This window comes from Thrips palmi, unplaced genomic scaffold (assembly GCF_012932325.1).
Source record: "Thrips palmi isolate BJ-2018 unplaced genomic scaffold, TpBJ-2018v1 HiC_scaffold_10, whole genome shotgun sequence".
Lineage (NCBI taxonomy): Eukaryota > Metazoa > Arthropoda > Insecta > Thysanoptera > Thripidae > Thrips > Thrips palmi.
In genome coordinates, this window is record NW_023144621.1 from 14,575,092 (window position 1) to 14,601,341 (window position 26,250).

A 26,250-nucleotide genomic window follows, 5' to 3' on the forward strand; every position below is an offset into this window, starting at 1 on the left:
GTGAGTGAGTGAGTGAGTGAGTGAGGGGAGTGAGTGAGTGAGTGAGTGAGTGAGTGAGTGAGTGAGTGAGTGAGTGAGTGAGTGAGTGAGTGAGTGAGTGAGTGAGTGAGTGAGTGAGTGAGTGAGTGAGTGAGTGAGTGAGTGCGTGAGTGAGTGAGTGAGTGAGTGAGTGAGTGAGTGAGTGAGTGAGTGAGTGAGTGAGTGAGTGAGTGAGTGAGTGAGTGAGTGAGGAGCGAGTGAGTGAGTTGCTGTGTGCAACAGAGTCGCGGCTCTACCGCGTGGGGCACTGTTGCCGTCGGCCCGTACTCACAGTTTATAAAAAGAGTTTCGCCACAGTGCCAAAGTTTGGTCATTAAAAATGTTAGCTGCGCCGCAATTTTAGTTCCATGCAGGGTGTTCTTAACTGTTTAAGATTTAAGATTCCTTCAAGGGTCAAATTCTTGATCCAAGTTCGATCACAATGTCCTGTCTGGTTTGAGTACAGCGTCACTCGACTGAGAGACAGTTTAAAGCGAGGAAATAGAAATTAAGTATCCATTTTTCTTTGTTCGTCGACAGAATCCGGAGCAGTGGAACTCAGGTTACTCGGGAACGCTCCTCTTTTGCGCGTGCAGTCTGAGATAATCCGCTGGCCTGGTAGCCTTGCTGTAGCTCGGGATGGAATGGGTTGTGCAGTCGGGAAGCCTGTTGGCGAGCCTGTTGGCGGACCTAAACTGGCGAGGCTAAACTGGCGAGGCGGGCACCAGTCTTTTCGCGGTGGAGACAACCGGCACACGGCTCTTAATGAGAGAGAGAGAGAGAGAGAGAAGCAGGCGTCTGCCGGAGAAAGCCTTGTCCCTCTGCCCTTTATTCGCAAAGCACCTAAACTTTATCACCCAAGAGGGCCCCCTGCAGTATTCACCCACCTTCGACTCGGGCCATGAAGGAAAGCGGGGAGAGAGAAGGGGTTGGGGGAGGGGAAGGGAGGCAGGCTCACATTCTCCACATGCCGTCCTCCCTTCCACGGCGGTGCAGGCGAGCCGAAAATGATCCATCGTAATTTTTCGCTGCGGGAAGCGCTTTCCCCTCAACCCCCTGCTGGCTTGCCTTCCTCCACGGCGACGTGCCGTTCTGTCCGACCCCCCCCCTTTTCCTCCTCCAGCTCCTCCACCCCGTTCGTGGCGTTCCCCCGCGTTGCCCTCTTTTACATCCTTCAAAAGAGCGAGTAAAGACCAACAGGTGAAAGCAGCGCACCCAATCATCTCTTCTCCTCCTTCTTTTCTCCCTTGCTCCTCCTCTCTATCTCACTGTCCTTCTCGACGCTAAGCTGAGGAAATTGGCCCCCGAACAGACAGCCCCGTCTTAGAGCGCTTGAAAAATTGGGTCAAACAACGCAAAGCTTTTCATTGAAACGTTATTTTAATTTGATTAAAAGATGACGGCATGCGCTTTCTCCGTCTTTCGTCCTGTTTTGCCGCATCTTTGCCTCCCTCTCTCTGCCTCCCTGCCACCTTAACGACCGCGGGCAGCGAGGTGAGAGGTTTCCTGGCAGAGACCATAAAGGACATTGTGCCATCCCGTATATATTTTATACCCTTCCCCTCCTCTCTCTCTCTCTCTCCCTCTCTCTCTCTCTCTCTCTCTCTCTCTCTCTCTCTCTCTCTCTCTCTCTCTCTCTCTCCTCTGTTTCTCTCTCTCTCTCTCTCTCCTCTCTCTCTCTCCTCTTCTCTCTCTCCTCTCTCTCTCTCTCTCTCTCTCTCTCTCTCTCTCTCTCTCTCTCTCCTGATCCGAAAGATGACAGTCCCGAATAATAGAGGCATCCTCTTGCTTTTTCGGCGCAGCGACGTTGTTCCAAGTTTACCGGACACCAATGAGGGTCCCCGCTGTCGTCAGAGAGCGAGCAAAACAAAATCGACGAAAAAAAAATTGGGTACGAAAACAGGCGGGGGAAACCGCAGGTGGTTCTACGCCACTGTCAACAGCCCCGTGCGTGCCAACAGGACGGTCCAAACAACACCCAGTTCGCTTTCGTTTTTCTTGCCGTGAGTTTGCAAGCCTAACCCAATAAGGCCCCCGCCTCCAGACCGCCACGCTGCCATGGCATGCCAGTCCAAGTTTAGGACCGTCCGCGACCATGTCGATAAACTTCCCGCAGCTGCCGCCGCAGTGGGCCAGAAGAAGGTGGACACGATGAAAATAATCCCGGACGGGATTTGAGCTCCATAGTCGCGAAATGGGACTCAAACATAACGAGTGACCCCTCCAATGGATTGCTCCGAACGAGGAGTCCATTGATGCGGTCACGCGTTCGGTTCTAGTCCCATTTGGCAACTCTGGAGCTCAAAACGCTTCTAGAGTTTTTGGCCGCCTGCGCCGGTCCTCTGGCCCACTGTGCGGAACCTCAGCAGACCTGTCCGCCCAGCGCTAAAACCATTTCGTTCTGCCGCAGATCTGGCGCGAGTACGACACGGACGGCAGCGGCTACATCGAGGCCGACGAGCTCAAGGTAAGGTTCTCGCATTTCACTGCTTTCGCTCGGTTCGTTGTTTCGTTGACTTGGGTTCAGTTTTAATCATTTCTTTGGTCAGATCTCTGATTGCACAATGAAAAAGAATTGCAAGAACGTCATCAACTACGTAGCTAATGACTTTCCAGAGGCCCATATGCTATGCTTTGATGAAAATAGCATCAATTAGTAAGCAACAAAGTCATTATTTAAAATTGATGTAAGCAGATAAAAGTCCATTATATTTTCCCAGTGACCAGAATTTTTAAAGTGTGTGCTGCGGCATTGTCGTTCTTGTTTATTTTTATTTTTTTCGGGTTCTTTCGTTTGGGGGGCTTTCTCTTAGTCTCTGGCGGTGGTTGTTTATCTTTTTCATGTTGGGAAATCTGTAAATCCCCGTTAGAAAGAAGGCGGCTGCGCGTCGCCACTTCGCACAGTGGGCCAGAAAACCGGTGGAGGCGGCAAAAATTCCAGACGCGTTTTGAGCTCCAGAGTCACTAAAATGGGACTCCAACCGAACGTGTGACCCCGCCAATGGATTGCTCTCAGAAAGAGGACTCCATTGATGGGGTCACACGTTCGGTTCGAGGCCCATATAGTGACTCAGGAGCTCAAAACGCGTCTGGGATTTTGACCGCCACCACTGGACTTTGGCCCACTGTGCGTCATCTCGGATTCCCCGTCCCGCCACCAACCTAACCCAACCCAACCGAACCCAACCTCATCTAACCTAATCTGACCTAACTCCTCCGACTCCGCAAAGCGTTGCTGGAACGAAACAGCAAAAATCCGGGGCGTTTACAGCACGCCAGTGACACTAATTAGCATACGTGTGCGTGAGGGCCAGATAGTGGGCGTGGCGGGCCGAAAGGGGGCGGGGGGGGGGGGGCTAGGGCTGTGCAATGTTTTATTCAGGGCAGCTTTGCAGGGCCCTTCCAGCCCAGCCCCCCAGCGCGCCGATATGGCAGTCGTCTCTCTCGCACTTATTACCCCCGCCGCATCCAGACGGACGCAGACAACAGTGGCAGGCCTCGAATTGGCGGGAAAGCGCCATAAAAGAAGGATTGCGCTGGGAAGCCCCCTCCGTTGCATTCCGATGGCGGCGTCACGGCGTCCCTCTTGTCTCTCTCGCACTCGTGGGGCGTCCCGGAGCGGTGCGGGAGTAGACAGACAAAAGCGAATTCTGTTCCTTTCAAACACCAAAAAAAATGTAGTTTCTCCACAAAGTATACTTATTACAATAAGTGAACTTACTTGAAGTAGCTGAATGCTTTCGTTGCGTATGTTATCTTGGTTGGTAACGGCGTTTTAGGGTGTATCGGCCTGCCGGCCAGCTTCACTGAGAATGAAAGAGTCACCACCATCGGACGCTGCTTTGGGTGACGAGCCAGCGGTGACTCAATTTTGGGCAGTCAAAAAATCATGCCCCGAATTTGGGTAACGTCGTCGGCCACGCCGTGAGGTCCCTGATGACGTCCTTCCGGGGCCACCGCACGGATGACCGCCATGAGGCCTCCGGGCCTCAAGGCACAACGCCAAAGCCCGTGTTGTTCCACGCCCAGTACAGCGACACGAGGACGTACCACGAGGTCGCCGTCCAGGCCGATGAGAAAGTGGTGATTTTTTTCGAGGCCAAAGTCGCTCTGCCACGAACCTACTTGGTGTCCGTGACTTTTGACTTCAGGTTTGGGTTGAGGGGGTCGCGGCCCGCCTGGAAACCAAAATTGGTCTAGTTCCGGCCAGCCGTTTGTCCACGATGGCGACAAACATCGTCCAATCAGCAGAAAAAGTCCAAAAATCAAGCTGGTCGACGCCACCCTGGACAAACGGCTACACTGTGCTCAACACTGTTCGAAAACGCGGCGGCGGTGGAAAGAAAATCCAGACGAAGAAGAAAGAGGAGGAGAAGGAGGAGAAGGCGAAGGAGAAGAGACTTCTGAGGCGTGGCAGGGCGCGGCCCGAGCAGGGGATCTGGTATCCGGTGCCCCCGGCGCGGTTTAGGGTTGGAGAGGAAAAATTGGGGGGAGAGAGGGGGGGACACTGCCTTGGGCTGGGAGGGGACTCGCAGGGCGGAAGGCGAACCACGCGCTGCAGCCACAAATCAAGGTTTCCCGCTGGTTTTGCGTCACAACTGTATCCATACGTTGGCGGTTTCCAACTCGCGCCGCACGGGGGAGTATTTCAAAGTTTTCCGCAGCACTGCTGCAGCATCAGCAGCCGCAATGCAAGCGAATCCGGGATGGTGGAACGGGGATGATAAAACTTGAGTGACCTCGTTCAGGAAGAAGCAATTAACTTTTATTTGAACATGTGACGTATGTGAGAGAAAGAGAGAAAGGGAGAGAGAGAGAGAGAGGGGGAGAGAGAGAAAGAGAGAGGGGGGAGCGGAGGAGAGAGAGGGAGACGGTGGAGAGGGAGGGAGCGTGAATTGGTGCGTGCGTGTGTGTGTCTAGTGGTGAGTGTGTGTGTGTGCGTGTGTGTGCACGAGCTCGCAGGCCGCTCCAAGCGCGCGCTGCTTATTAAGTACAGTGGAAGGCTGTGAAATTTCGCCAGCAGTTTAGAACTTGCGCTGCTGGTTGGGTTGGGGTTCGCGGCGAGTCGCGGGGCACGGAGCTCCTCGTTCAACATTTTGTTCCGGGCTGTACCGCTCCCCGTTCCCACATGCGCTAGAAATAAAGAAGGCCAGAATGGCGGATCCGAGGCTGCGCTCGGGAGTTTGGTCGCTCTGTCTCTGTCGCACCTCTGCGGGACGCCCCATGAGTGCGAGAGGAACAGAGCGACGAAAACGACTTTCGGAATCGGTCTGCTGGCCAGGGCCGGGGGAGGCTGCTTTTTGTTTCCAACTGTACTGGCTCCGCTTCCCGGTCTCGTCCGCGGGGGCGGCTTGGCTTGGCTTGGCTCGGCCGGCCCATAGCGCTGTTATGAGAGGAAACTGGATTGTTCCTTTAAAACGTCGACCGGCGCGTCGGGCCGCACAATAAAAACAGGGGAAAACATTTAAACGCGCGGAATGGCGGCCCGTCGCTCTGTCTCTCTCGCACTCGTGGGGCGCCCCGTAGTGGTGAGAGAGAGCAACGAAGGCACAGGCGGGCAGGCAGGCAAGGGCAGGCAGGCCCGCACCGAAGAGCAAATACAAAAACGCTTTCATGCCCTTGCTCTTGGTACCGCACAGCGACGCACAGCGCACAGTGCACATGGGCCAGAAGACCGGTGGAGGTAGTCAAAATGCTGGTAGCTAAACAGTAGTCGAACCGAGCGTACCCCCACCATTAGATTCCTCGTTCGGAGAGCAATCCATTGGTGGGGTCACACGTTCGGTTCGAGTCCCAGCGATTCTGGAGCTCAAAACGCGTCCGGCATTTTGACCGCCTCCGCCGGTCTTCTGGCCCACTGTGCAGCGCGGCACAGAAAGCAGTGAAGGCACCGAAAGCCCTTTCCCTGGACCTGTACCGCGAGCAAGTGGTTTGAAAAGTGTCAACGAAAGTATCCCGCAACGGGCTGGCTGTTCTCACTTCGTCGCTCTGCCTCTCTCGCACTCGTGGCGCCTCTCATAGAGGTGCGAGAGAGGCAGAGAGAGGCAGAGCAGAGGCGGCAGACGCTCCGCGGTGCGGCAGGAAGCGCGGACAGAGAAGGCAGGATAGGCACGGAGGCCTCAGAGACCGACCGCGAGCAAGTGGTTCTGAGAAGGCTGAGACGAAGTATCGCAACGCGGCGCGGCGATAGCGCCGCCCCGCACGGCGCGCCTCTCTGGTCGCGCAGCAGAGGGCAGAGAGAGGCAGGAAGCGGAGGGGGAAGGACAAGACGAGAGGGCGGGGACCGGAAAAAATTTCCTTTGATTTACACACGGCGCCGTCAATACCGCGCGCCGTCCGTCTTCTGGAAGGCCTTCGCCGACGAATTGCCAACGCGGCCGCGGCGAAGCGGCCAGGCGCCAGGCAACTTCCGCCCCGCCCCTCGCTCTGTCTCTCTCGCACTCGTGGGCCTTCCCCTAGAGGTGCGAGAGAGACAGCGAATTGCTCTGCAGGCGGCTGGACTGGACAAGTTTTACGAGACGGGCGCCACTTCGGCATGCAACGAGGATTGAAGAGGTTCGGAAGCGGAGCGCGGGGCGAAGCGGGGCGGCGCACAGTGGGCCAGAAGACCGGTGGAGGCGGCCAAAATTCTAGACGCGTTGTGAGCTCCAGAGTCGGTGAGCAGGACTCGAACCGAACGTGTGACCCCACCAATGGATTGCTCTCGGAAGGAGGAATCCATTGGTGGTGTCACACGTTTGGTTCCAGTCCCAACAAGCGACTCTGGAACTCAGGACGTGTCGAGAGTTCTGACCGCCTCTGTCGGTCTTCTGGCCCACTGTGCAGCGGGCTTGCTGCAGTGTGGCGGCTCTGTGTTGCGCCCGCCGCGCCCCGCCGCGCCCCGCCTTGCCGCGCCCCTTTCATTAAACGCGGCCCCTTTCACCGCCGTTCGCCGCCGAGAGAAATCCGGGTCGATCCGCCACGCGTGGGAATGGCGCCCCGGAAGCCCGGAAGGCCGCAACCGGAAGCGGAAGTGAACGGAATCCGGAATGATCCCCAGAAAGGCGACGCCGTCGACGCAGTCCCTCCCCCGAGTGGAATGGCACCTGCAGACTGATTCCGAGACCCAGTCTAACCTAACCAGTCTTCCGAGAGTCAGCCTTCGTCGCGCTGTCTCTCGAATTCATAGGGCGCCCTGTATGGGAGCGCGAGAGACAGCGATGAAAGGACTCTCGGAATCATTCTGCAAGGTGTTTGATTCGAATCCCACTTACCTTGCTAAGATCGACTCCAAGATTGGCGACCGCTCGCAGAGCTCAGGACAGTAGGACTGTAGACTGATTCCGAGATGCGTTTTCGTCACCCTGTCTCCTCTCGCACGCAAATGGGACGTCCCATGAGTACGAGAGTGAAATAACGATGAAAACGACTCTCGAAATCAGCCTGCTGTTGAGGCTAGGTTGGGTCATCAGGCTCAGTGTGCGCCGCGCCTTCCGAAACCGAGAAATTCCCCTCAAAGAGCGTCGCTTCGGAACGTTCGGAACTTGCCGCGCTGCGCAGGCTGGGTCCGAACGGTGCTTTCGTCGCTGTCTCTCTCTCGCTCACTGCTGCGGCTGCGCGCCCTCAGCCAGCCTGCGAGGGAGACGGAGCATAGCGCCTCGAGAACGCGCTGCTCGGGCAGCCCGGTCACGCCCTTGCTGCAGCTAGCTGGCCGGGCCTAGTGGGCCCAGCCTGGCCCAGCCCAGCAGACTGATTCCGAAAGTCGTTTTCGTCGCCCTGTCTCTCTCGCACGAATACAGGACGCGCCATGAGTGCGACAGAGACAGAGCGACGAAAACGACTCTCAGTCTGCTGGCAGGCCCAGGCCAGGCAGGCCGCGTTCCGGAAATGCCTCTTTCCGGTGTGGTCCTTCTTCCTTCGCCGTTCAAGGACGCCGGCGTTCCAGTGGTTCCAGTCCGCTCCACGCCCTCCCGGAATGGACGGCCACGCCCTTCAGAGCGCGCCGCACAGTGGATTTGCCAGAACACCGGTGGAGGCGGCCGAAACTCGAGACGCGTTTTGAGCTCCAGAGTCGCTAAATAGGACTGAACCGAACGTGTGACCCCACCAATGGATTCCTCGTTCGGAGAGTAACCGATTGGTGAAGTCACACGTGCGGTTCGAGTCCCATTTAGCGACACTGGAACTCAAAACCCATCCGGGATTTAGAGCGCCTCCACTGTGCGGCGCTCTGCCAAGGCACGCCACCAAAAAAATTAATTTAAAAAAAACGATAAAAATCTTTTGGAGAGAGAGAGAGAGAGAGAGAGAGAGAGAGAGAGAGAGAGAGAGAGAGAGAGAGAGAGAGAGAGAGACAGAGAGAAGAAGACAGAGACAGAGACAGAGAGACAGAGAGACAGAGACAGACAGACAGACAGACAGACAGACAGACAGACAGACAGACAGACAGACAGACAGTAAACTTCCCCCAGACCCCAGAGAAGGGCGTCCTTCTCCCTTCCCTCAAGACGTCGCGCTCAAACCACAAGTGCGGCCCAAGTACAGTGGGGGCGACGCTCCTGTCAGCAGAAACGACCAAGCAGGTCCGGAGTTTCTTGAGTAGCGCGGAGCAGCGCCGCTTCAGAGATCTCTCTTTGGTGCACAGAACGCGCCTCATCTTGTTTCAGAGTGCATCCCCGACAAACTCCTCGTCTTTCAGTTCCGTCTTTGGTTTCCCTCGACGCGGCATGCAGCGGCGGACATCAACAGCGGTCCATCGGGGAAAATTTTTTACTTCTTATGTGGCAACACTGCTGTCACTGCCTCGCAAACACCCCAAATCTCTCTCACCTCGTTTACCTCGTTTTTTCCCGCTGCGCAACAACTTTTGGGGGAATTAGCTCCTCTGCCCGCAAAACAAAGGAAAGCACCTGGATGCGGTCCCGGCCAAGTTTGAATCCCCCCGCCGTGTCTCAGCTATTGTCTTTCTTTCTGCTCCAGAACTTCCTGCGCGACCTCCTGAAGGAGGCCAAGATCAACGACGTGAGCGAGGACAAGCTGATCGAATACACAGACACCATGGTGAGCTACGCTGCGCCGTGGGCCAGAAGACCGGGGGTGGTGGCCAAAAAATCTCGGGCGCGTTTTGAGCTCCAGAGTCGCTAAATGGGACTCGAACCGAACGTGTGACCCGACCAATGGATTGCTCGCCCAAAGAGGAATCCATTGGTACAGTAGAGTCACACGCTCTGTCCCAGACCTCTTTAGTGACTGGAGATAAAAACGCGTCTGGAGTTTTGGCCGCGCCAGCCTTCTGGCCCACTGTGTGCTGCCAGCGCTTTCTTTCCCTCTTTTAGAAATTATCTTCGATTGCAAATTCGGTGGCAAGTTTGCTTGCCACAAAATTGGCCTGCCGTTTTGAATGCGAAAAACTGGCAAGCTTGGCCCTTAAACGCTCCCCAGCTTGCCAAAATTTGGCATGCAGGCGGCCGAGGTGCCTAAAAGCTGCTGAAGATTTCAGTTCCAGGCATGCCAATTTTTGGCTTTCGAAACTGCTTGCCAATTTTGTGGCAAGCAAAGCCACCTGATTTGCTTTGTCAACTGATTTGACGGAGAATACCCATTTAATTTCCTTGTATAACTTATGTACAAGGTACCACCCAATTTTGCGCACACGTGCACGCAAAGTCGCAGGAATTTGTGCGATTCTGCGAACAAATTTGTACGAAAAAGTTCGCATGTTTAAAAGTGTGTGAGACCACGTACAGAATTGTACAAATACATTTGCGGTGTATGTGCACCAATGGTAACGTGGTGTTTATCAATGAAATTTTGACGTCATTCTGCCTTCACAGCTCCAGGTGTTCGACGCCAACCACGATGGTAGGCTGCAGCTCTCAGAGATGGCCAAGTGAGTCCAAATCTGGAACCTGTCCATGTCAACCTCCCGGCGTTATTGTTCATAAACATATCATATTTTTTTTGCATTTTTTTGCAGACTGCTGCCTGTGAAGGAGAACTTCCTGTGCAGACAAATCTTCAAGGTAAGCGGCTAGCGCGCCGGCCCGGCCCTCCAGCCCTTCTAGGCTCTGTCGCCACACTGCCAAGCCGGGGAAGTCCCACTCCGTTTCTCGCCTTCCTGGGGCCTCGTTCTTGAATTACGTCAAGCCCAAGCCCATCAATGCCGAAAACTCCGTAGTTTAATACGGAAAATGGGTACAAAAATAAAGTGTGGCCCTTCCGCACTAGTTCCTGAAGTCCCCATCAGTCAGAATCTCATGAAAAGTGGTACGGAAGACTTGTACTCACGGGACCTCCGTAGATGGCAAGGTACAGACGGCCCAGGTAAATAATTGACCAGCCATGTTCCATACTTTTCCCGTGCTTCTTTTATACCAGTGATGGCTGTCTCTCTGCGAGAACCACAAAGTCTAGAAATTCGAATTGAAGTGACTGAGATTTTGTTGATTTTCTTAGTTGTGTCAGAATGATTAAATGTGAAGTCTCGAAATTTTCGTCAAATTAACTTCCAATTAACGTAAGGTCATGAGTGTAGTGAAGTGTATCTCTTGACTTTATTTACTTTGTTGCTTTGGGATAAGCGCACGCATAAATAACCCCACACCGCAGCAGGCCGATTCCGAGAGTCGTCGCTCTCTCTCGCACCTATACGGGACGCCGCTTGAGTGTGAGAGAGACAGAGTGACGAAAACGACTCTCGGAATCAGTCTACTGAGATCGCTACGTAATTCATGGACGGCCCCCAGGGCGCCGCTTGGCCATGGCTTGGCCGTGAGGCTCGGAGTTCCACAGCAAAACAAACGACTGGAATTAACAAAAACAGGAGCTCCTTTTTCACAGTGTACGCCCTCCCCCCCTCCTCTCTCTGCAGACAATTCTCCCCTTTTCCCTAATCCTTCTTTGTTCTCCGGATTCTGTTTTACACCGCGTAGAGTTGGCTTCACTCTGTGGGGGCTGTTGCACTTACTTCCTCTCAATCCTCCCCTTCTTGTCGTGCCCTCCTCTGCCTTCTGTCTGAATCCCTGTCTCTCTCTCTCTCTAATCCTGCTCCGGGCGTGAGGGTACCAGTACCCGACACCTGTACGGGTGCGCGCCCCGGAGATTTAACTAAGTTCTCCTTGTGTGGACATCACTCTGATAAAGTTTGCCTTCTGTTATCCTCGACATTCCTCAGCAGGGAATGGAAGTAAGTAGTATTTCTCAAAGCAGCACGTACAATATGTAAAGCCGCTGTACAAAGTAAGGCACGGGCAGTGCCTGGTAATTTCGATCCGACCAGTTTTGTTTAGATGAAAGGCAAGATTGTGCGACTGTACAATCTTCTGAAGTCTTGGGCCTTGCTGCAGATGACTAGATGAGCTGCTTAATTTCGTAATTATGTATGGATGCTCAAGATAAAATGCACTCTAGTGTCGGGTGACGGAAAGGTGGTCAAAAAGAAGAAAAGGTTAATCGATTAGTTATTGGATTTATCTCTGCATGTGTGCCTCGCGTGCATTTTTAAACCAGATAATTGTGTGTGTGCATTTAAAAATATGATTGGTACTAACATTGTAACAAGATCTCTCCTTTCTTCATCCCGCTATTTCCGACTTCCTTTCTGTACCTATTCTATGCACGATTCCAGAACTGCTTGTGTAGAGTTTTGGCGCATGAACCTCCAATTACCATGTAGATTTCTTGTGCATCAGCCTTGCAGAAAACTATGCGTGCGTTTTCAAATGCACGAATTTGTGCGTAACTAAGCACGAAAGTGTGCGTTGCTGGGCGTTGCTGCGCATGAAGTCGTGCGTTTCACGCGCATGCTCAATTTTGTGCAAAAACCATGCACAAAAAAACTACGCAGTAATTTAGTGTGACACTGCATTGTGTTGGATGTAATATTATCTCTTCGCATTTCCTTATCGATATGCATGCATAACATCCACGAAACCTCTCTCCGCCCCTCTCACTCCTTGTTGGTGTGGCCTCATTTCATTTCTTTTGTTTTTCTCTCACCCTACCTCATTGTGTAAAATTCCTCTCAGTGTTGCCAAAAGATAAGTAGGCGAAAGTCCCCTCGATGCATCAGCTCAAATCGCGCCTAAGGCAACTTCTCCAAAAGCAACGACCTGAGGTTGGCAACCCCTCCGACGAACCGGTGCACTGTGGGAACTTTTGCATACTTATCGCGGGAACACTGTTTCCCTCACTGGATGGCATAGAGAGAGACATATCACGGCGGTAACTGGAAGGAAGTAGTCTGTTCGGAATGATTTTTCAGCACCGCATCTCATCGTCTCCTGAAACTAACAGATTGTATTTTCAGGGCGCCACCAAGCTCACCAAGGACGACATCGAGCGCGTCTTCTCCCTGTATGACCGCGTGAGTATCACTTTATTATTTTCATACAAACGGCATGCGGTCAATCATGGCGGATGGAAAAAGATGAAGGGCTGCAAGATTGTGGAAGAACGCCCATGCCACGGCGAACGGCGCACAGTGAACCAGAAGACCAGAGGAGGCGGTCAAAATTCCAGACGCGTTTTGAGCTCCAGAGTCGCTAAATGGGACTCGAACCAAACGTGTGGCCCCACCAATGGATTACTCTCCGAACGAGTGACTCTGGAGCTAAAAACGCGTCTGGAGTTTTGACTGCCTGCACTGGTCTTGTGGCCCACTGTGCGCCGTGGTGGTACAGTTGCACCATTGCACGTGCGCCTGGTAGACAGGCAACACACGCTCAGCTGGCGCGACGCGACCGTTTTCACACCAACCCCTTCTGTTGGCAGGACAACAACGGCACGATTGAGAACGAAGAGCTGCGTGGCTTCCTCAAAGACCTCTTGGAGCTTGTGAAGAAGGTGAGATTCACAAATGTGATACAACGTTTTCGACTCTTTTTCTAGACCCCTCCTCTGAAGGCATATGGACACGACGCGGTGATATACATGATAAAATGTGTAGCATAAGGAGAAACGCCGCCTGATTTGCGGGGTCTCTACCCACAAAATCCCCATCAAAAGTTCTATAAAATGCCATGTGTGACTCTAGCGCCTGTGGACAGCAGGGTAGGCCACCGTCTGCGCACCGCAGTGTTGCAGGGCGAATGGGTGGCCTACCTCACAGGCGCTTCAAGTCCCGCTCGCTCGCCGGCCCACCGAGGTAAACCCCACCCCCTCTTTTTGTACGGCCGGCCTGTGCGCGCTGAGCAAAGCGAGCACGAGTGCCGGGCTCGAAATGGCAGACGATCAATTGTGGTCCAGCCTCTCAAGTCAAGGAGCGCCTGTGGATAGCAGGGTGGCCACCGTCTGCGCACCGCAGTGTTGCAGGGTGAATGGGTGGCCGACCTCACAGGCGTAAGCCCCCTTCAGTCGTCCAGACTCGTCCAGAACTCCCTCAAACCTGTCCTTCCTCCCAACATCCCCTTGCAAAATAAGTCCAAATTTTGAAAATTGAAAGTGTTGTGGCTGTTTAAATCTGCTCTCTGACTGTTTTTTATTGTTTCACTGTAGGACTATGATGCTACGGATCTCCGAGAATTTGAGGAGACTATCCTGCAAGGAGTTGACTACAACAAGGACGGCAAGATTAACAAGAAAGAGCTCACAATGATTTTACTTGCTCTTGCTAAACACAATACGGAAGATTCCTAAGCTCATTATACTATCAGAATATCATAAGAACATTTCTTTTTGTAAATATTGTTTATGCTAAAATGATATATATGAGGGAGAGGGAAAGGAAGGTGGGTGGCACAACCAAAGAAAATGACTTGCACATGGTAAAAGGGAAAGGAAAGGATTGTAACAATGGTCGAGAATGTGTTATGAGTTCTTTGGAACTGACAGTTCAGATTTAAATTTATTGAGGCTTAAACAGGACACAATAAAATACAAGGAAAAATTCTCCTATAGCTTTGTTTGGAAAGGACAATGTCAACAAATATCCCTATCAATCTCTCATCTCAAACCTAACTCATGAATGTTGAGATTTTGAAAAAATTAGTAGGGCACTGAGGATTGTTAGTGATGTATAATAAGACCATAAAATATATTCTTTTGGCTTGGGCTAAATTCAAACTGCAATTCAATAACCAGATTTGGGGAAATAATTAAGAGTGAACTGCCACTGTATTAATATTTTAGAGAATGATTGCTTGCTTTGTAGTGCAGCTATAGAATTCGTCCACGTGAATGAAAGTGGAAAATTTCCTTCTCCTTTATAAGCTGTGTTTTTCTTCATACGTCCCTTTATCTTCAATACTTCCTTTCTCTCTCCTTCTCTTAAATGCAAATTTATTACTTCTATCTTAAAAAATAACAGTATTTGCTCTTTCAGCTCACACCAAAGTTGTTTCCAAGCACCTGCTTAGTCTGATGTATGTAAATTTTACTTTAAATGTTTGTTAAGGGCATTCCAACTTGCAATAATGTTTAACATCAGATGTATATTCACATAAATATTATTGTCTGTGTTATATTTGCGTGTCTGGTTTATCATGAGCCAGAAAACAGAGGATACTGTTGTGACTCAACTATATTTAAGCAAGTAAGTAAGGAAAGGAAAGACTTACATCTAGGCAAGGGCTGTGTCATAGTGGATCTTATTTCGGGGCGCATGTTCGTGTACCAAAGAGGATTGACTCTTTCTTTGGACTATGACAGCTGCAATACATGATAAAACGAGAGGAATCGGTGTGAATGCATTTAAACGTTCTCTTCTGTGTCTTTGCAACATTTCTTTTTGTTCTCTTGAATTGACATGTAGATTGCCTTCTTGTAGATAATTCTTTTTAGCATTTTCACTGCTATTCAATTTAAATAAATATTTTCAAAGGGACTACGTAAGTTAGAAATTTCAACCGCAAGATTTGTCAAGACAAATTTTTCACTGGAAAATCAGTCTCAGCAATTTACTAGCAGAGAAAGTGGTAAAGTGAACATTCTACTATGGGTTTTCTATCCATAGCGGTAGATATAAGTCTTCCATGAAGCATTCTTCATAAATTTGATGGGTTTCCCCAGAAGTTTGGACGTATTGGAGATTTGGCTGGATTGCTAATATTTGTTCACATATCAAGTCAACTAAAAAATATTAAGTTATGTATCTTTGGCATTACATTTGAAGGAAAAGTTCTCATACGGTGAATAGGGTTTAAATCAGAAGCTATCTGACGAAGGTAACCATCGGAGGAATTTGGTGGACATTGGAAATAATGTACAAATAAGATGTTACATAATATGTTAAAGGTATTTCTGATCTGAAGTTGAAAACATAGTATTTTGAGAGGATACAGCAATCCGAGATTCACAGAAAAGCACAAATAATCACACAAATAATGTTGACTATGAATTTTCTCTTTGGTTTGAATCAGTGCAAATTATCTCAAAGGAAAAAGCACATCTCTATTAATAATTTTTAAGATTCAATTGATATATGTGAATGTTTTGTATCCTGACATTGGAGTCACAACTCATTATAAAGGAGCACATCTAACTTTGAAGTTTTGATATTTAATGTAATATATTTAATGTGTTCATAACATAAATTATAAGAGGAATACATTGAAGTCTCTGCAGTCGCCTTCATTTCTATCCAGCTCAGATGATTATGAAGTGAGGACTTTACTCATACTTTGATGCTTTAAAACACAGATCACAGCTTTAACAGATAGATGTGTGTTAACAACTGTCAACTGCACAAAAAAGTACTTCCAAAAAACTTGAACAAGAAAACCCATACCTTGAAGACAGCAGACTCTCAGCCCTAATTCTGGCGTGTTCAGAAAAATCAGAATATTGTTGACTACCGTGACATTTTCAACGTCAGTAAGAAACCAATTGTTTTCAAACAACATTATTTGCATCTCCAGACAAAAATTGTCATGATATGTAATAGCCCTAAATTCTTATCAATTAGAGAGTAAACATACGCACAAAGTTCATTCTGCACATTGCATACAATATATTAGTTGTTGAAGCTTGAAAAATTTTTATTCAGAGATATGTGCCAAATGATGATCAATTGAATATTGTACAATCCTTAAAACTAACACCTCTAACTGGTGAACGCCTAAATGCAAAATATAAAACTGTAAATCATTTGGCAAAATTTAAATACCGAACATAAATGAAGACAGGAAACCATGATAATGCAAGGCCAGATAAAAGAAAGTTGTGATCTGGAGTATGTACAATAAATCTTCAATACACGTCACAAAAAGAAAATCTTGTACAAAAAAAATCTTGTTTGGTAGATATTACGTTAGACAAAATTTAATCCACAATATATAATGGCACTCCTTTTCATTCTTAAAATAGCAATTTTATTGTCTCATTACATTTTGGTGCTGACAGGTAATAGCTGATGGCAGTTACCATTTGATTTGACAGGACACCAATAAAATTTCTTTTTATCAACCAACAACACCATGATGCTTGTATTACTGGAAATTACTACTTGAATTTTCCCTCCAATAGCTTTTAGCAGCTGCAAAAACATTGTGATTTCTACTACACAAAAAAAGTACTTTCCAAACACTCTGACAAATCTTTCTATAATTTACTATCCTGATCTCCTTGAACTCTTCTTACCTGTTGACCAGGAGCACATTCCAATAGAAATTCAGAGACAAGCTCATTGAATTTTTCTGCATACCGGAGGTGAACATTGTGTTTGCCGTCCACAAAATGAAATACTCTGCAAAAGATTGCAACAAGAAAATAAGTGCAAATGACAAAGCAACTCTAGCAGCTGCAACATTTTGGTGGCTAAATGTACCTGGAATGTGGCACTGCATCAAGGATGTGTTTAGGATGCTCATTGGAGACCAAAGGATCCTTGTCCCCATGAATTACAAACAGTGGACATTGAATAAGTTTGACTTCTTTTTTGCATATATCCCCATCATTAACTTCATAAATATGGATGAATGCATCAACCCATTTCTCCCAGGTTGTCCTGAAATATTCCTCACCGTACAATTCTATAAGTGGAGCTCGCATTTTTTCTGACCATGTGCTGATGTCCCGAATTTCTGTGATAAGCAAAAATTCTTCAAACTGTGAGAAAGAAGGATGGTTTGAATTGTGATTGTAGAAGGCAGAGACCACTTACTTTTGTAAATTTCTAGTTCCTCTTTTAAGACATATGCGTTGGCACCCCAAACTACACATTTATGTACGTTCAAAGGGTTCTTTGCAGCGAGTATCATAGCTGTAATGCCCCCATCACTCCATCCCAACATAGAAAATTTGGGTAGTTTCAGGGCCTGAAACAAAACCACAAAAAAAAAAAAAAGGTTACAGTGAGTTTGAGAAAACAACAAATCTATAAGGGTAACTCAATACCTTTCTGTACCTTCATGAGCTTTAATGCCACATCAGCATCTCGATGAAAAAAATCACCTGTAAAGTCTCTATCAGGGGGTCGGCTTTGTCCATAGCCTGGGGGATCCCAAGCAATAATTGTAAAGTTCTTCTTGTCTAAGTGTTCCAGTTGTGGTCGAAAATCAGTCAATGCCGAACCTTTTCCAAAGAAAGACACATTCATAATAAAAATGACAAAAATACAGGTTACTAATGAACGCATACAAAGCGAGCACTTGCAAACTTTTTAAAAAATTGTTGATACACAGTATCCTAAACTGACCTAACGCTCCAGGTAGGCACAAAACAGCATTTGGACCTGATCCTGTTCTGACGTAGCTGATGTTGAACCCATCAAGTTTTTCTTGGCCGCGCTAGAAAATGAAACAGTAACCATCATTACAATAAACTCTCACTTTTAGAAATTCTAAGGAGGTTTCTGTTGAATTTCAAAAATTGAAAATGGGAAGTCATGCAATGATAATAAACCTCACTAACCTCCATCCCTGCACAGCCACTATACCAAACACTTCTGCTGAGGGAGAACAAAGTGCTGGGAGACGACTGGAGGGCAGTAGCTTTTCCTAGAGCACGTCCGCAGCACGACCGTAACATATTGTTAGAATGACAAAGAGGCCCTACCGTGAAAATCTTAAGATAAGCCGGTTCGGTGCCAAGTCCACTGTCAAGACGTACAAGTTAAACAAACAAAAACATTCGAAAACAAAAACACACAGCAGAAGAAACACGAGGTACCAACCTGCAATAAATATCCGAGGCGGAGAATTTTCAGAACGGTCTCTTATATTAAGTTGAAGCTGACTTATTTCATTCAAGTATTTATTTACACTCGTGAGAATGTTTCTTATTAACTAGAGCTTTTCACTACACTTTTATTTTATTTTTTTCATTTTGGCGAAATGTATCTCGATACTCAAGTTCGATCCATTCAAAACTCCCCACACGAAAGTGGGGTTAGGCGTCTTATTTGTTTGCATCCTCAGCCTCATTTATTGTCCGCTGCAGCCTGATATCCAATTTAAACAGTCTTTGACTCTGCTTGACTTCTTTAAGTCAATTTACTTGTGACAATGAGCTACCACATGGTCGATAATGACGAAGAGCAACGAAAACTTTACTGCGGAAACCTCTGTGACAAAGTTACTGAAGACATTCTCTATGAGCTATTCCTACAGGTATGAGCTGAACTTTACATCCTTCCTTGCGTTGTTTTTACATTAATAAACTTGATCGCATCTACTATGTGTCTCATATCAAGTAATTGAGATTCATCAAATGCTAAATTTGTGCTACGTCTTTGGTTCCAGGCGGGTCCATTGGAAAAAGTTGTCATGCCATTGGATAGGAATGGATCTATGGCTGGATATGCTTTTGTGACTTTTAAGCATGCCTGTTCTGTATCTTATGCGATTGAGTTGTTTGAAGATACTAGTCTGTTTGGCTATTTTCCCAAGCTGAGAGCAAGAAATGTACCCAATCATAACAGAAGTCAGTCCATGCCCATCAGATTTGATCAAAACCCAGGGAACTATGACAATGGGTATAATTCTCAAGTGGACTTTGACAGCCTACTGCAGATGAGCACAAATATGCTCAATACTCGAGGTGCACCGATGGGAATGGGACCACCAATGCGTCCACCTATGGGAATGGGACCACCAATGGGTATGGGTCCACCAATGGGGATGGGTCCACCCATGCGGAGAGGCCACTCATTGGGTGGTCAACCACCACCACCTGGAGAAGAAGAGCCCGGCAACGATCAGCCATGTAATGAATGGGATATGAATCGAGACAAATTGACTCAAAGCAGTCTTCAGGGCAACTGGTCAGCTAGAAATGCTTCCCACATGCTACCTGATGATAGAAGACGGTCCGGACACCACTCAAAGAGAGAGAATGACCACAGAGGTCGGAGAGACCATAGAAGTTCAAATGACTCTGGCTATAGAAGTGGTGGCTATGAACGAAATGATTATGATCAAGGTGGATACAATCGCAGTGGATATGATCAAGGCGGATACAATCGCAGTGGATACGATCAGGGTGGTGGATATGACTCTGGTGGTTATAATCGTTCTGGAAATAGGAACTATGGAAACCACAGAGGTCACAGGAATAATTGGGATGACAATGGTGGCCACCGAAGTAGGTCAAGTGATCCTCGTGAAAGAAAAGGAAGGTATTGATAGATGACAGTTTATTTTGCCCTTGAAACTATATTGAACATTGTCCAAAGTTCCATCTCTCCCTCTCTCTCTGTTTCCAAACATTCCTTTTTCTTGAGGTTCAGTTCAATGGTGTTGTTTGATTTTCAAGTGCTTCATTTCTGATCGCTGGTAAAAGATGTCAGTGGTTTTAAAGTGTCCTTTTAATTTTTGTACTCCAACTATTCAGAACTGCATGTTTATCTTGTTTGGTTGTTTCTGTTCTTAAATTTATTATTATTATTATTTGTGATATTTGGCCATTGATGACTATAGAACATTATCAACAGAATTATATTCAACTTACAGATTTTCTTAGAAATTGTTTTATTCATTTTCCTTGGACCTTCGCCATCCCTTGAGCCGAATAAGCCTCTAATACTTAAGACCTTGTTACACAGAAGTGCGTTGAGAGGTAATGCGGGTACCGGATAAACTATCCTAATCTGGGTTTTCGGCATTTCCTTCCTTCGAACTTCCGCCAGCCACTGTAAAAGCTAAAGCGAGTGGGAATGTGGAATTCCATTTCGGATTTCGGCGGGAATTCGGCAACACCGCCTCGCCTGGAGGTTCTGTGGCCAGCCGCTCCGAGCCGAGGGCGCCACCTGCTGGCCGACCGCGACCGCAGCGCGCTCTGGCTGCGCTTGCGCGCCAAAGGCAAAGCTGTAAACAAACGACAGTCGGCAGTAAGGTCCTCTCCCTTCGAGCGAGACGTGATCGGCGAAGGACATCTGGGAGCCGACGGCGTGACGGTGGTTTTGGGCCGCCCTCGGATGAATGCGTTCCTCGCACATTCCTCGGTTAATTCCGTCTTCCTCGACCGGCTGTGGCGGCAGAGAACTTGATGGGTTGAACGCGGTGAGTTTTTGTCGGAATCTGGCATCATCTGATTGGAGTGAGGCGGGTTAGTTGCTAAGGCGAGGTGGCGAATTCTCGTGGCCGGTAGCCATTAGAAAGTTAGGCTGTAACCTGGTGAAGAAATTTGGTTGCCCAGGCACGTCGACTTTCAAGTTCTCTTTGTCCGCGGAGGTTATCGAGAGGCCCGCGACGTGCGCGTTGGCCGCGTTTGCCGTGTCTGTGCGTCGCTGGCTTGCGGTGCGGCAAAGCGGCGGCCCAGGCGCCCTTTTGGAGTGGCGAGGCCCGAGGCCGTCGGCACCGTCGGCCGGCGTATCTTGGCAGGCTAGTGGAAGGTCACGCTGGCCGCTGCAGGCGCTGCAGGCCCAGGTCGCCGAGCACCGCTTTTCGCTCGAATTTGGCTGCGGCCGCGCCCCGGAGCGGCCCGCGGCCCTGCGTGATAAAGCTGAAACATATGCCGGCGGTTTGGTGGGGCCGAAGGGCCACAGGCCGCCGCCAGGACACTGCACTGCGGCACGGCGAGGCACGGCGCCGAGGCGGGGCGTAGAGGGCTTGGGCAAGACGTTGGCGTTGGCGCAGCCGAGTCTGTCCTCGCCCAGCCTTATGGAGGCCTCGCTCACGGCACCGCGGCCTGGGGCCTGGGGTACCAGACCCCGATGCTTCGTGGCCTGATCGATTGGAACGACGAAAGGCAAAAAGTGTGGCTCTGGGCGCCGTGTGGTTGCCTGGGCGCACGCAGCACGCAGGGACTGAGGACCTACGTGGTGGGGCCAGAAGCTGGCTTGCGGTGCCCGCGCGTCGGTCGGCTTGAATCTGGAAAGGAATTTGATTCGTGGCTCTTTTCAGTTTCGGTAGATTTGGTGGCGAATGGCGTGGGAAATGGTGGCGGGTGGCCTCTGGTGCGGCGCCTCTCGCCCTGCCGTGAACTGGTTTGGCTCGGTCCACCTGGCAGCCTAATAGTGACCCACATAAGTTGTGGCGAGTTTTCTAGAACGTTTTGTGCGTGCCCTCCTCATGCCGTAACTCTCGGACATGCTAAACCACCACCAAGTAGCGAGAGTCATCAGGTTTGGTGAAATTTAACCCACCTTTCGGCGGTTTTGTTCCCAACTTGAGCTCTTCTTAACCTTAAACTTGGTTGGGTCATGGATGAACTTTTTTCTTAAGGAAAGAAAAAAAAGGGAATGAAGTAGTGGGGGATGTCCTTTTATCTTGTCTCAATACTTCTCTCAAATGCGGCTTCATGTCAATATCTTCATTCGCCTAGCGTTTGTTGATTTCTGAATTAAGGTCATGATAATTCTGCTACTGATAACCTTCTCAGTTGGGCGATTGGCTGTTAGCTCTCTACTTCTTCACCTAATTTAGTGACTCTTGTTTTTCAGGTTTCTCCCATTTTTTTGCTGGAAAGGGGTATGCTGAAGTCATCATGGTTTCCGAGTTTGTAGATGGGTGGACTATTGCCCAAACCTTGGGTGAAGGTGCTTATGGAGAGTAAGTACATTTTCTTTCCTCACATTTTTAAAGCGACGTAGTTTATGCTAGTTCTCTTTCCTAAATGTTTTTTCTTCGTCATGTTCTTGCTCAGCACATAGAGAAATTAAAGTTAGCCTGCTATGTGACTTCTCACCGTTAGGTGTGATTTGAAAGGGTAATTAGTGAGGCCCTGCTGTGCTCATTCTGTTTGTACTTCTGACCCCATACATCCATGTCAAACAGTGGGGCTGATGCTAATGCAGAGGTGTATTATTTCAAATCTCAACTAGTATTTTTTTTTCTCCTCCACCTACTTTCTCAATTTATTCTTATCTTTATCATTAGAATTGATGTACAATAATCATTTTGTTTTTACTCATGTCAACAGGGTCAAGCTGTTACTAAACAATTCAACTGGAGAAGCTGTGGCAATGAAAATCATAGACCTCCATAAGCATCCAGATGCACGAACCAATGTTAAAAAAGAGGTTGCCATCCACAGGCTCATGTCCAATTCCAATGTTATCCAATTCTATGGACAGCGGCGGGAAGGAAACCTGGAATATCTGTTTTTGGAATATGCTGCTGGTGGTGAATTATTTGATAGAATTGAGCCAGATGTAGGGATGGCACAGTGGGAAGCCCAGAAGTATTTTATGGAGCTTATTTCAGGAGTGGTGAGTAGTTGGATTTGTTGCACTGTTTTTTGCCTCTTGAGTCTAATTTTCCAAAACTACGTAATTGACATTCCTTTTTTGAAAATTTTTAGGAATACCTGCATAGTCATGGAGTAGCTCACAGAGATTTGAAGCCTGAAAATTTACTACTTGATGAGCACCTTACCTTAAAAATATCAGACTTTGGAATGGCCACCATCTTCCGCATGAACGGAAAGGTAACTATATTGACTTTGCTGCATTGAGTTACATCATGTGTGTCACACAAATATCATGTGTCAAAAACTGGTGTAATGCAGGATGCTGGCGCTGTTGTAGGAGCGCTGCCTCGAAAAGCGGTGTGGAACCCTACCTTATGTTGCACCTGAAGTGTTGATGCGCGCCTATCATGCAGAACCTGCCGATATTTGGTCATGTGGAGTCATTCTGGTGGCCATGCTTGCTGGAGGTGAGTCAAGTATATGACTTAATTGCATGTAGCCATTAAGCATGTCGCATGTTTTGTTGGTTGTATTGGCTTTTAATTGTTGGGATTTGTGGAATGATGTTTTCATTGCATGGTCCATGTATTGCTGCATTCTGCCCTACTGCCTCATTAGTTTGTCTTTGCACATGATTTTATCTCATGATTCTATCAAGACTTCTTAGCAATGCCTATATGCTGTCCATTAGTTAAAATATCCACTAGATTCTGGTGGTGGTTTTGATCCTTATAAGTTAGATACGTTTTGTGTTTGTCCCTTTTGCTCCATTATTTCAGACACCTGTTTGTGCCATAGCTACTTCCTCACGAAGCTGTATTGACGCAATGCCCCTCTCTTTGGTATCCTAGCTGAAGGTGTGTGCATTTTGTATCCTAAAGCTACCGTACCAAAGTCAGGGTTGTTGCTGTTCCCCATGAAGTGCTTGTAGCTACGAGGTGAGCACTTGGCACGACTGCCTGCACACTGGCATTTGACAGCATGGTTTGTTCTCACTTGTAGTCTTAGTCATTTTTATGTTGTTTTTTTTTTTTACTTTTCTTTTTCAGGTTTTTTTTTTTTGTTACTTTTCTTTTTTAGGGTCTGCATGGCTTTGTGTTTGAGTCTTTTTCTTGAACAGTATGTTCCCTTGTTTCAGAGCTGCCATGGGATAAACCAACTGTAGACTGCCCGGAGTATCTTGCTTGGAAGGATGGTAAAAGCATGGGAGTCACCCCGTGGTCAAAGCTTGACAACATGATCCTTTCCTTGGTCCGCAAGATCTTGATTCCCCTGCCATCTGGAAGATACTCCATTCAGAAGATAAAGAACCATCGTTGGTTCCAGAAGAAGCTTCAGAAAAATCTAAGTAAGAAATTTTTCTTTGAAACTGCTGGTGATGGTGATGGTGTTTTGTCTGAACCACGATGAGTGTCTTCATTTTATTTTCTCCAGTCTTGCTTCAAAGCTCTCTTGTGAAGTGGCCTTAGGCTTCTCGGAGATTGTATGACTACATTCATCGTAGTTCAGTCAGTTGTCCTTCCAGCCTTTTACAGTATCCATCTCATCAGTACTGTAGGTCCCTTGTTCAGGTACTAAGTGACTCTGAGCTTTATTTGAGTCTCAGATAACTCAGTGCCTGTCCTGGGGTCCTGCTAACTCAACGTGGGAACATCGATCACTGTGCTTCATGTTGCTGTTCGTCTGAGTCTTTAGTACCTGTCATTTATGTAGGGCTTTCAAACTCAGTTTTCCGCTTCACAGGATATCCTTCACTCTAGTTGCTCCTGTTGCTTCTTTGGTGATTTGGCGGTATGTAATATTTGAAAGGCCATAAAGCTAGATTACCAAAGCAGGGACAGAAGAGCCCCTCATGGCCCTGGCCCTCCTTCAGGGAGCAACAAGCATTGTGACAACATAGCAACTTTGCAATTTACGCTGTTGTCCTATCTTTGGTGATCTAGCTGTATGAGAGTTTGAATCATAGAGCGAGAATACCAAAGTTAGGAAAATGGTGTGCGCTTCTGTAGTGGCCTCCTAGTGATTCATTTCAAGAAAACCTACAAGTTGATTGCTGAATGTGCCCTAATAGCTGTCATTGGTGAATTGTGTGTTAAGTTTTGTTTTTCTTTACAGTGTCTACCCCTGACTGTGGGCGCCCAGGTTTACCCAAGCGTTTGTGCTCAGGAAGTGATCTTTCTCCACCCTTTGGCATGGATGACACCCGTCTATGTCAATCTCAGCCAGACCATCACTTTGGAAATGGGAATGCCATGCCCAATGACAACTCTGTAAATGGCCTAGAAGTTGAGAGACCTGGGTTCTCCTTTTCTCAACCTGCTCAAATTGAGGATCTTCTGCTCTCATCCCAATTAAATCCAACTCAACATACACAGAGCAGCACTGGCAGTCAGGTATGTGATGCCCGTGCTGAAGTACCGAATGTGTTTTATTATTGCTTAGATTCTAATAATTCTTATGTTCTTTAATTTTCAGAATGTGTTCCAAAGACTTGTCAGGCGAATGACTCGTTTCTTTGTACGTACTAATGTCGAGGATTCGGAGAAGTTGTTATGCAACCTTATGGAGAAACTGGGCTCCTCCTGGAAGGTCCACACACCGGGAGTGGTAAGTGTTCCTTAAGAGTCAGGCCTGGTTGCTGTTGCTCTTAGTTTATCTCTAAACTTCGTTTTTATGTTTCAGATTACTATTACTACAGTTGACCGTCGCAAGATGCAACTTATCTTCAAATCCAGTGTCATTGATATGGATGGGAAAACACTGTTAGATTTCCGACTGTCAAAGGGATGTGGCCTGGAATTCAAAAGATTGTTCTTAAAAATAAGGACTGCGTTGGGAGATGCTGTTTTGAAGGGGCCTGTGATGTGGCCAATAGCAATTGCTACAAACTCTGTGCCCTGAAGTTTTAGTTACTTTTGTTTCAAATAATTGAGGGACCCAAAAAATTGCTGTTAATGAATTCTGTGCATTCTGTGATTTATACTTTGTAAGTACCATCTGACTAGTGTTGGTACTTGAGTGTTCATACTTCTGTTCATTCATACCTTTAGTTATCCCATTTTATGCAGTATGTACCTGAAAATATTGTTGTGCTAAGTGATCAAACTTTTTCGATGTTGCTTCTTATGTGACTTATCTGTAGGAATATAAATAGTTTTGTCTCAAATCTGGAGAGTTTCAGGTTTTTCTGTCACCATGTGTGGTGTAGTGCCTTCATATTTCCTGTACTTGTGATTGTTTTCTTATTGATCTTTGTAACCTTTGCATATTGAGTCTTTTAGAATTAGGTATGATGTGACCAGTGCCTTTTTTATACCTCTGTATTTTTTCATTCTGATAATAAATATTATCCTAAATCTTAACTTCCATCTTTGTTCACTTATTTCTATGCTGTAGCGTGGCATCTCCTGACATGACATCCCACATGAATTTGTCTAAGAAATCCCTGAAGCCATAAGATTGTTTAACAGCCATTAAGCTACAATTTTTCAAGTTACTAAAGTTGAGACCCCAAGGGTGGTGATGTAGCTTTGCAAACCACTAGTCCACTCTAAATATCTGAACTATCAGACTTCCAGTAGTATGCATAACCATAGGCCCAAGCTGACCCAGCCTCCCCACTTCCATGGAGATAGAGCTTCTGATTCTCAGAACAAGGCAAGTGCGTTTATCTTGCATGACCTCAGT

The 26,250-nt window shown here is 47.7% G+C and overlaps 4 protein-coding genes across 9 annotated transcripts in view; 3 read left to right on the forward strand and 1 right to left on the reverse strand.

Moving 5' to 3' along the window:
- The window catches only part of LOC117654048 (calbindin-32), a 76,926-nt gene extending 60,521 nt beyond the window's left edge, over window positions 1–16,405 (forward strand). The window contains exons 6-13 of one of the 3 annotated variants that reach the window (XM_034400188.1): window positions 2,429–2,485; window positions 8,977–9,057; window positions 9,831–9,886; window positions 9,974–10,019; window positions 11,171–11,182; window positions 12,305–12,361; window positions 12,769–12,840; window positions 13,492–16,405. In XM_034400188.1, coding sequence (XP_034256079.1) covers window positions 2,429–2,485; window positions 8,977–9,057; window positions 9,831–9,886; window positions 9,974–10,019; window positions 11,171–11,182; window positions 12,305–12,361; window positions 12,769–12,840; window positions 13,492–13,632 — 522 coding nt within the window. In that variant the 3' untranslated portion in view covers window positions 13,633–16,405. The remainder of the gene's footprint in view (window positions 1–2,428; window positions 2,486–8,976; window positions 9,058–9,830; window positions 9,887–9,973; window positions 10,020–11,170; window positions 11,183–12,304; window positions 12,362–12,768; window positions 12,841–13,491) is intronic. The other 2 variants (XM_034400189.1, XM_034400190.1) reach the window with 2 other exon arrangements.
- LOC117654049 (valacyclovir hydrolase) lies at window positions 15,477–18,065 on the reverse strand. The gene is made up of 6 exons (XM_034400191.1): window positions 17,845–18,065; window positions 17,630–17,720; window positions 17,339–17,505; window positions 17,096–17,249; window positions 16,760–17,015; window positions 15,477–16,678 (listed from the first exon to the last, which is right to left on the reverse strand). The coding sequence occupies exons 1-6, from the start codon at window positions 17,959–17,961 to the stop codon at window positions 16,534–16,536; spliced, it is 930 nt and encodes a 309-aa protein (XP_034256082.1). The 5' UTR covers window positions 17,962–18,065; the 3' UTR covers window positions 15,477–16,533.
- A 205-nt stretch (window positions 18,066–18,270) lies between these two features.
- Window positions 18,271–19,896, forward strand: LOC117654047 (RNA-binding protein 7). The gene is made up of 2 exons (XM_034400187.1): window positions 18,271–18,542; window positions 18,675–19,896. The coding sequence occupies exons 1-2, from the start codon at window positions 18,438–18,440 to the stop codon at window positions 19,554–19,556; spliced, it is 987 nt and encodes a 328-aa protein (XP_034256078.1). The 5' UTR covers window positions 18,271–18,437; the 3' UTR covers window positions 19,557–19,896.
- A 338-nt stretch (window positions 19,897–20,234) lies between these two features.
- LOC117654046 (serine/threonine-protein kinase grp) lies at window positions 20,235–25,929 on the forward strand. 4 transcript variants are annotated; one of them, XM_034400183.1, is made up of 9 exons: window positions 20,235–20,432; window positions 21,815–21,923; window positions 22,294–22,582; window positions 22,675–22,800; window positions 22,901–23,030; window positions 23,702–23,911; window positions 24,679–24,956; window positions 25,039–25,170; window positions 25,246–25,929. In XM_034400183.1, exons 2-9 carry the CDS (start codon window positions 21,859–21,861, stop codon window positions 25,462–25,464), a joined length of 1,449 nt encoding a protein of 482 aa, XP_034256074.1. In that variant the 5' UTR covers window positions 20,235–20,432; window positions 21,815–21,858; the 3' UTR covers window positions 25,465–25,929. The 4 variants fall into 4 exon arrangements, with proteins under 4 accessions (XP_034256074.1, XP_034256076.1, XP_034256075.1 ...); XM_034400185.1 differs by lacking the exon at window positions 20,235–20,432 and adding an exon at window positions 20,576–20,753; XM_034400184.1 differs by lacking the exon at window positions 20,235–20,432 and adding an exon at window positions 21,024–21,127.
- The last annotated feature ends 321 nt before the right edge of the window (window positions 25,930–26,250 follow it).